Source organism: Myotis davidii, unplaced genomic scaffold (genome assembly GCF_000327345.1).
Source record: "Myotis davidii unplaced genomic scaffold, ASM32734v1 scaffold290, whole genome shotgun sequence".
Taxonomy (NCBI): Eukaryota; Metazoa; Chordata; class Mammalia; order Chiroptera; family Vespertilionidae; genus Myotis; species Myotis davidii.
The window spans coordinates 998,751-1,008,750 of NW_006285049.1; the positions used below are offsets into that span (position 1 = coordinate 998,751).

The 10,000-nt window shown below is 51.8% G+C and overlaps 1 protein-coding gene across 1 annotated transcript in view; it reads right to left on the bottom strand.

The window, feature by feature from the left end:
- PRPH (peripherin) overlaps positions 1-8,034 on the bottom strand; it is a 20,354-nt gene extending 12,320 nt beyond the window's left edge. The window contains exon 1 of the mRNA XM_015558552.1: positions 7,970-8,034. Coding sequence (XP_015414038.1) covers positions 7,970-8,034 — 65 coding nt within the window. The remainder of the gene's footprint in view (positions 1-7,969) is intronic.
- Positions 8,035-10,000: the final 1,966 nt, after the last annotated feature.

Sequence of the window (10,000 nt, forward strand, 5' to 3'; positions counted from 1 at the left end):
CTGTCTCCATTTTGCGGTTCCACTCCTCCCAGTTAAGGAACCCTCTGGGTATCTTTTCTATCTCATCACTTCTCTCACTGTATTTTATGTAATGGCCAACATGTTACATGTGTTACCACTTTTAATCTTCACAATAACCCTATCCATAGGTACTATTACTATTCCCATTTTAAAGTTAAAGAAACTGAGGCATTTAGAGGTTAAACAACTTGACCCAGGTCACACAGCTAGTAAGCTAGTAATCTGTTTATAGGTCTGACTCTTCCCTCCCTGACAATATGATCTTTGTTTTTGTTAATCCTCATCCCAGGGTATTTTTTCCAATGATTTTTAGAGAGAAGGGAGGGGGGAGGGGGAGAAAGAGAGAGAAACATTGATATGAGAGACACATATTGATTGGTTGTCTCCCACATGCCCCAACCGGGGCTTGGGGATCCAGGTGTGTGCATGTGCCATTGACTGGGCCAAAGCTCTAATCACTGAGCACCAGCAGGGTCTGACAATATGATCGCCGAGGGCAGTAATCAGGTCTTGTTCGCCTCTGTATCCGTGGTGTCTAGCACAGGACCTTGGTCAAATAAACGTTGATTAAACTGAAGGGTAACCCCGAGGCACCTGAAAAAAATCTTTCCCCTGGTTGGCAATCTGGAAAATAATGAGCGATGTGTTGCTGCCACCTTCTGGCCAGAAGCCAGAATGACATGTCTGCAGTTTGCACCCAGGCTTGTATTTAAGACTCAAAGCAAAAGGAATTTGGAGGATGCTTCAAAATTATGACCTCCTTTTTACAAACGAGGAGAATTACCTAAGGGCATGTGAAATAGAACAGCAGCACTGGCGTTAGGCTTTCAGAGCCCTGGTTATTCTCCCCGTGGCTCTAGGAGCCTCCTCTGCCCCCACCCCACATCCAGAAGCTGAAAGCCAGGAAAGGAGAACAAAATCCGCCCTCAGCCCCCCCTCCCCCGCCGCCCTGTGCTCTGTCCACAATCTCCAGTCCTGCCATCATCGTAAAATCGCGTCCCCATCTGCCTGACTGGCCCTTCCAACCATAGCCCCCTTGACTGCAGCTCATGGCCTCAGAATGCCAAGTGCCACTTCCTTCTCAGGGTGCGGGGTCGGGGGGAGGGTTGACTCAGAGTCACCTGGGGCCTGTAGAAAGCAGTCCCTCACCAAGATCTTCTGAATCCCTAGAATCTGCATTTTAACAAACGTCCTACATGATTTTTAATGCACGTGAAAATTTGAGCCCACCTGGATTAAGATTTCTTTCCTTTAAATTGTCCATCTTTCCCCCCTCCCATTTACTTTTGATTTTAAAACCCAGAGAAAAGTTGAAAGGATGCTGCTATGAACACCAATAGCCCCTTCTCCTGGATTTATCAATTGTCACTATTTTGCCACAATTTGTTTGAAAGTTTCAGGCATCATGATATTTCACCCCTAGGTACTTCAGCATGCAGTTCTTGAGAACAGGGATGGTACTATGTTCCTACATAATCCATAATGTAATATCAACCCACTCGTTAACACAACATACAGTCCATATTTAAATTCCCCAATTGTCCCAATAATGTCCTTCATAGCTATTGCCCCGCCCCCCATCCAGACTCAAAGGTCAAGCATTGTGCTTGCTTGTCACCTGGGCAGAGGACAGAGCCAAACATGGGGTGAGCTTGGCATGTCTGAGGAGTTGGAGAAAGGCCGGTGAGCTGGAGTGAGGTGGGAGAGGAGGAGAGAGGGAAAGGCGAGGTTAGAGGAGTGGGAAGGAGTCAGAGCACGTAGGACTGTGTAAATCAGAGTAAAGAGTTTGTAGCTTATTTTTAATGAGAGGTTTTTAAGCAGAGGACGGACGTGGTCTGATTTATGACTTTAAAAGGTTAATGTGAAGACACTTGCAGATTCGGGACATTCTCTAAGACAAAGATTCCCAGACTCGTTGAAAAGTCTGTCATTTTCTTTTTAAAAAAATGGTGGGTATGTTTGTTTCCTAAGGATGCCATCAGGAACCACCACAAATCTGGTGGCTGAAAACAGCAGAAGTTTGTTCTCGCACAGTCTGGAGGCCGACGCCCAGAGCCACAGTGCGGGCAGGGCTGTGCTTCCACGGCTCCGGGGGAGCCTTTGCCTCTCGCAGCTGCAGGTGCTCCAGGCCGCCCTTGGCTGGTGGCTACATCCCTGTCTCCCTCTGCTTCTGCCTTCACACACCTCCTCCTCCTTCGTAAAGACACTTGTCTTTGGATTTGGGGACCCAGGTAATCGAGGGTGATCGCAAGGTCCTTGACACATCTATGACAAATAAGGTCATATTCACAGGTTCTGGGAAATGGATATATCTTTTTAGGGGGACCTACTACAATTGGGGATCTGATATAGACAAGAAAGAGACTAAGAGATATAACAACGAAACGCAATGTTCAAATCTGGATTGGATCCTGGATTCAAAGAAATCTTTCTATTATATGCTACGGAATGATTTATTCCTGTTTTTAGGTGTGGAGATAGGAATATGGTGTGTGAGGGATGTTCTATTCTTAGGAGGTGCCTGCAGGAGCGTTCGGGGCGAGGAGGCATGCCCTTTCTAGTGGGGCAGTCCCATTGTCTTCACCTTCATGAGGCGCAAGGCAATGGTCTGGCTACTGGGTGAGTGAGATCGAGAAGGAGTAGTTGCCGAGTGAGCGACATCACTTATCAGAACGGAAGAACTCGGGGTTCTCACCCTGGCCCCCACTTGATTCCTCAGAGCTCGGAGGAGACTGTACCTGCTGAGGGTTTCTCTTCACCTTCCGGCGTAAGGTGTGCAGGAAACTTGGTCCCAGGCTAGGGCCAGTCAGTGGGCCTTGCTTTCCTCGTTGGTAAAAAAAAAGCAGGGGGGTGGGGGGGCGGGCTCAGATTAAACCATCTCCAATGCTCTTCCCGGGCAGGACGGTTGTTGAGCGGGGTTGTGGGTAATAAAGAAAACATTTGTTAAAGGCTGTGAGGGGTCTGAGAGCACTGGCCCGGGGAGCTTTCAGCTCTTCTTTCACAAGGTGGTGCCCCAGGATCCTCTGGTGGGAATGAGAGGCGTCCCTACCCAGAAGGGGAGGTAGGGTGGGGAGGGGAGGGGAGGGGAGGCAGCCTGTGTTGGGATGGTGCCAGCTGAAGCACCCATGTGGTCTCATCCCCAGTTGAAGGGTCCGTGTTCAGACCGGACCACAGTCAGGGAGTCCAAGGAGGGCAGGCATTTCCTCCCCAGCTCCACTTACTAGGATTGATTGCCCAGGGGAGAGGCAGTCTTTATTGTTTTTTTAAAATATGTTTTTATTGATTTCAGAGAGGAAGGGAGAGGGAGAGAGATAGAAACTTCAATGATTGAGAAACGTCAATCGGCTGCCTCCTGCACACAGCCATGTGCCCTGACTGGAATCAAACTGTGACTTCCTGGTTCATGGGTCAACACTCAACCACTGAGCCACACCGGCCAGGTGAGAGAGGCAGACTTTATGCTGGCCCACATGGCAGACTTCCTCCCCTCAACCCCCTCCTTCTACACAACTGCCATGGGCCCTTCAGCCTGGAACCCCAGCAAGTTACAGCAGGTGGGAGACTCTGGGATCCCCAGGCACCCCTCCCTCATTTTCCTAATGAAGATGCTGAGATGGGAGGTACTCCTTACAGTTCAGGGGGCTGTGGAGAGATAGGGCCCGGCTCATGGTTCCTGTTAGAGGAACTTTGGTCACCCCTCCCTATCCAGGCCAGGGCCTGAGCGAGAAGAAACAGGAGACTCCTCTGCAAGCAGGACACTGCCATCCATCTCACCCCATCTCCTGCAGGGAGAGGCCGGGTGACAGCCCAACAGACGAGTTCAAAGAGTCTGATGCCCTACAAACTGCCCTGCCTGCCCTTCTTGCAGGCCACACAGGCCCTTGCCTGACACCGGGCCGGCCAGGGCCTGACAATCGGCCCTCTGTTAGCTGTTCCCTCACTCTCCAGGTGCACTCTCTCAGCAGAGCATTGGCTGGAAGGAGGGGAGGTGAAGGAGGAGGACATGGAGATGAGGAAGGGGGAGATGGTGAGGAAGGTGGGGGAGAGAAATGGAAGGGGAGGGAAGGGCAGATGAGGGCTGGGGTAGAGAGGAGAGAAGGGAGGAAAAGTAGAAAAACCAAATGGGCCAGAAAAGGAGAAAATCCCTCAGGCTTTCTCCTCTCAAGGACCCACGTGCCCCCACACAGATATAGCCAGTCAGGTGACCTTTATTCACACTCTGCAGTCCCCAGAATCTGGTCTGGTTCTTGTCCCAAGTCACCTGGCACCACCCCTTGTCTGCAAGAGCAGCACAGAGCTCTGCGGGCTCTGGAAGATCTGGGACCGCCCTGGGTCAGGGGTGTGTGTGTGTGTGTGTGCGTGCGTTGCCCGGGTAGGGGGACAGGGAGGGGAAATGGGGAGGGGGCGGCGTGCTCCGTGCCCTTAGTCCTCCACAGATCAGACTCCGGCTCCATTTGCAGGTGCATGTAAAAGGGAAGAGGGGATGTTTTTCGGGCCATCAGTGTTCTCTGAGTGCTTTCAACTTAGAGTGTAAGCTCAACCAAAACTCCTGGAAACACTGACAAGAAGCAGATCAGTTTGGATGACTAGGAACTGCGGCCGGAAGGAGCCCAAAAACGGAGGAAAGGACGGGGGCAATGTTTGCACTCAAAGGGCCACACAGGTTTAAAGGGTCTGAATATTTTTATTATTGTTTTACTAAACGTTTCTATGAACCATCACATTGCCATGTAAGGCTTTTATATTCGTTAGAATGCTTTTGGCAGGAGGCAATAGAAGGCCCAGCTCAAAATGATCTAAACAGCAAGGAGATTTATGATCTCACATGATGGGAAGCCCAGAGGCAGGGGAGCTTCAGGGCTAGATGGTTCCGGGGTTCCACATCCCATCAAGGACCCGGGTCCTTTTCATCCTTCTGCTGTGTCACGCTCAGTGTTAGCTCTGTCCTCATCGTTTGTCTCCTCGTGGTCACAGGATGACTATGGCAACTTCAAGAATCTTGTGCACACACGGAGTTACCCAGGGCTGCAAATCAGAGAATCCTTTCCCTGCATTCCTTTTTAAGAGCAAGAAAATTTTTCCAAGAACACCCACCCCTCCCCCCACCCCCACAGCCCCCAGCCAGCAGATAGCACCTCGCCTCTCATTTCCCTAATTGCGTCACATGCTGGATGCTTAACCTATCCCTGGCAAGGAATTTCCTTGCTCAGCTTAGGGCCTAAGGCTTAGGCTAAATTCATCCTGTTGGTGGGGGGACCCAGCCTCTCCTGACGCCCATGCTCACAACGCCTGCACAGAGCCAGTTGTGTTGGCAGGTAGAACAACCAGCTGGGATGGCTTCAGGGTAGACATGCAATAGCGGCTGCTACGTGTGACCACCTCTCCTGACCTGTGGCGTACGCTGCCGTGAATTAGGGTTGTGCCTATATGACCTGTCTCTATGGTCTGAGGGGGACCAAGAAACAGAATATATTCCCCGTAGTACCTGGCACAGTGACTTGCACCAAATAGGTTTTCCCCAAAATAATGAGTGAATGAAACTAAAAAACGGAAATGACTGTCATAAGAGCATAATTGGACATGACTGCTTTGGCCGGGGGCATTTCAGTATCAGTTTGCCGTCGGGCCTCTCCTGTGAGCCAAGTGAGATTTGGGAAGAAGAGAGGGGGGTGACAGCAGTGAGACTGACTTAATATCCACCCCAATGAATTAAATTAATTTGTGAATGTAGACAGAACTCTTGTGTAATTAGGAAAGCTTAATATTGTGTTCGCATTTTTTATTTTTTTTAAGATTTTTAAAATTGATTTTTAGAGAAACAGAAAGTGGGGAGAGAGAGAGAGAAAGAAGCATGGGTGTGCGTGAGAGCAGAACGTGGATCAGCTGCCTCCTGCACGCCCTCTAGGGGCCCTCACCCCGGGCATGTGCCCTGACCAGGAATCTGACCAGGAATCTGACCAGGAGTCTGACCAGCAGCCTTTTGGTGCCCGGGACAACGCCCAACCCACGGAGCCACACAGGCCAGGGCTTGTTCTCGTTTTTTAAAAGAGAAAAATGAGCGTTGCAGTGGTGATATGAGGTTCTGAAGGGCATTTTCTGTAAAGGACACATGACTCGTTCTGTGAGGTTCGTTGCCGCTGAGATGAGTACTTCTCTCCTGCGCGGACTCTGAGGAGCATCAGAAGAGGAAAGAGCCGTTTTCCCAGAATCTGCTCTCAGGACGAATAGACTCAGAGACAGGCTCTTGGAATGAGTGGGGCAGTGACAGGTTAATGAGACGTCAGCAAAGGGGGACTTTCTCCGCGAGGCTGCGGTGGGAGCCTTCCCCACCTGACACACGGGTCTGTCTGCCCCGCCTTATGCTGCCCTGCCTCCCTGACAGCCTCCCTGGCATTGGACTCCAGGAGCCATCTGCCCAGGTCAACTACCAGCTTCACCTTGTGTCCGTGGCTGACAGGAGACCATCCTGGCCCCTGTGCTTAGGGTAGCGGTTCTGCAGGTGCGAGCTGTCCTGTCTGCCCTGTGGCTGCAGTCTCGTCAGCAGGAGTCCAGGAAGGTGGTAACAACTACTCTGCAAGGACCCCGTTAGCACCAGATCTGAGAATAGATTCCCTGGGTTCAGAGGGAGGCCGGGACGAAGGAGTCCCCTCACTGGAAGGCCACCGTCTGAGTGGGGACCAGCTTGCTTCGCTCCTTTGGACTAGCGTGCTGTCACCAGAATGGGCTCCTGGGTGGTGATCTACCAGCCAATGGCATCACAAGATCTCCGTTCTGTGGCTTGGCTCCATCCGGTGCTGCTCCCAGGGCTGGCCCCGTGGGCCTCGGGCCTGACGCGCCCCAGCGTGTGGCCCTTCCCACCCAGCACTGGAAAGGCCCACAAGGGATGTGACCAGAGTTGTGGGTCAAATTTCAGTTTACTGAGGCTGATACTTAATCTCTCTGAGCTTTGACTTCTTCGGCTGTGGAAATGGGTAAGCATCTCCTCACAGGGTGTGGTGAAGATCATGGAACACTTCCGCCCTGACAGCCTCCCCTTCCCCCCACAACCTGCCGCTCGCCTTCCAGAAGTCGGGGGCCTGAAGACAGGCTCAGTCAAAGCTCAGAACCACTGGCTGCCTCTGTCCAGACGGCGGGATGCTCGGCCAGTTCCCCTGGAGCAGAGGCATTTGCCAGCTGCTCCCCGAACACTTAGGATGACAGGTAGACAGGCCAGCACACTGCCCCTCACAGCCGTTCTCTCCTCCTCACCCAGCTCCAAGCAGCTATGCTGGGCCTGCTGGGCCCTCAGTGGCCAGTGGCCTCCAGGGGTGGGGGTGGGGTGGGGGGAGGCAGACCGTTTCTCTGCTCAGGGCAGGGAGGGCAGCCTAAGCCCTGTGTCTGCGCAGCCAGGATCTGGGGCCGTGGCCAGTCACGGAGCCTGCACTCTGAGGCTCTCTCCGTGTATCCCCATGGAGCCCGGCACCATCAGCAAAGGCTGCAGTTCTGAGTCCAGCCTTTCCCTTTGTGTTCAAGGGCAGATCGGATGATTGGCAGCCACAAAGCAGTGACCTGGACCTTGGGCTGCATTTGTCTTTTGCTGCAGGCTAACTGCTGCCCACTGTCACCGACACAGGAGGGGATGTCATCCTTGCGAGAAACCCTTCCCAGCCGCCCGCACTTTGCTCTTCCCCAGGCTGTTGGGCTGGAATATTCCTCAACTAAACGCTTCCTCACCTTCTTTCACCCCCACACCATGGCAGCTGCTTCCGGGTCTCCAACCTTCCCACATCTGGCACATAGACAATGACTTACCTTAAGGCTTACTGAGGTCAACGGAGGAAGGGCTCCTGCCAGGGGGACGTAGCCCTGGATCCCATCCTCAGGGCGCTGTGCTCGGGAAGCGCTGGCTCAGAGAACGGGCCTCTCAGGTGTCAGGGCCGTCACGCTCAGCTGCGGGGCGATGACTTACCTGCTCCTTCTCACGTGCGTGTCCGTGTCCTCCAGTGCGCACGCTGTGACCACCGGCAGGTTCATCTCCTGGGTCGGGAAGGTCCCAGGGTGCCCCTCTGGTGGCTGGGCTGGCGGCCCACCCACGGTTCGTTTTCATCCCTGACCGCCCGTGCTCGGGCTGCCGGAGGACTCTGTCCCATGTGATAAGCAAAAATAGCTGGCCTTGTACTCAAGGATGGGGCAGCCTGAAGGACATAAGACCAGGGTCGTGAATGCGGTGAGACCCTCCCTGAGCAACGGTGCAGCACCTCCCGCTGCGCCCTCTGTGCTTGGAGGTGGAACAGGCACATTTCAGATGCTCTTCTCCAACAGCCAGGGGGTGGGCAAGGGGTTAGGGGTGAAAAACAGCGGGGGAGGGATGGCAACTGAGCACCATCAGAATAGGGTCACCAGGGCCTCCATCTCCTGCCACTCGCGGGGCATTTCCACCCAGGCCAGTGCCCAAGCACCACACGGGCCCTTCCCTTCTGCGTGAGCCCTGGCCCTATGGTCATCCTGTCCTTTTCCATTGCTCAGCTCAACCTTCTAGGCCACACCACTGGCACCTGAGTACCAGTCGCCAACTCCCCAGCCACTCACGTTAATGCCCCTTCTTCCCCACCCTTACCTCATAGTCCCTCCTGCCCCAACTAAGGACCACACCGCTTCCAACAGGTGCTTGGAGAGGAGCCTCATCAGGGAACTCTCCCCTCTCCAATCTTTCCTACCTACACATCATTCTTCAGTTTTCCTTGGCCTCCTACTTCAAATATCCCGGAAATACCTTGGGTCAGGTACCAATAATACAACCGCCTGTAACTCCTAATTTTGTCTCAGCCAACTTTACTTTCTCTAAGCAGCAAATTTGTAAAGTACAAACATATGTGCCATTGTAGGTTTTGTCTAAGTATGGAATTTTTTTTTTTTAAATCCTCACCCTAGGACAGCGATGGCAAACCTTTTGAGCTCGGCGTGTCAGCATTTTGAAAAACCCTAACTTAACTCTGGTGCCGTGTCACATATAGAAATTTTTTGATATTTGCAACCATAGTAAAACAAAGACTTATATTTTTGATATTTATTTTATATATTTAAATGCCATTTAACAAAGAAAAATCAACCAAAAAAAATGAGTTCGCGTGTCACCTCTGACAAGTGTGTCATAGGTTCGCCATCACTGGCCTAGGACATTTTCCCATTGCTTTTTCAAAGTGGGAGTGGGGGTAGGGAGAAACATCAATGAGATGTACCGATTGCTTGCCTCCCGCATGCATGCACCCTGACAGGGGTTGGGATGAACCTGCAACCCAGGTACCTGCCCTTGACCAGGAATCGAACCCATGACTCTTTGGTGCATGGGCCAATGCTCTAACCATTGAGCCACCACCCAGGGCTAAGTATGGAATTTATCAATACAATTCCAAAGCCTTTCCCATGTGACTCAAGTGTTTTATTAAATACTGACATACCTCTTGGCAGTCTGACTGGTTACTTGAATTTTGGTAGACCAAGAGCATCAGCTAGAAGCTTGTTGGAAAATGTAGTACCTGAAGCTTGGATCTGCATTTCAATGGCTACAGGTGACACATCCTCGCAGAAGTTTGAGAAAGTGGCCCAACCTGAGCCTGTTGCCTCACTGAAATGATTTTTATCATCACTCATCAAATCAGGTTTAAGTGAAACAAACCACTTAGCACAATACGTCGCACACAGAAGCCACTGGGAAAGTTGATCAAATGATCAGGGTGGTCTGCCAGCCTCCACCCGACTGGCCTTGAATAAGAGGGGCAAGTATTTACTGTGATACAGAAGAAACCAGTTTGACATTCAAAATGAAAACAACTTTATTGCAAAGTTTAGGACACAATAGACTTCACAGAACAACAGAAATAAGACAATCCCAAGACACTGGAGTGTAACATCGCAGCTGACAGGTTAGTACTCCTCACCCTCATCGTCTCCCTCAATACTATCTGCTCCAACCTCCTCATAATCCTTCTCCAAGGCAGCC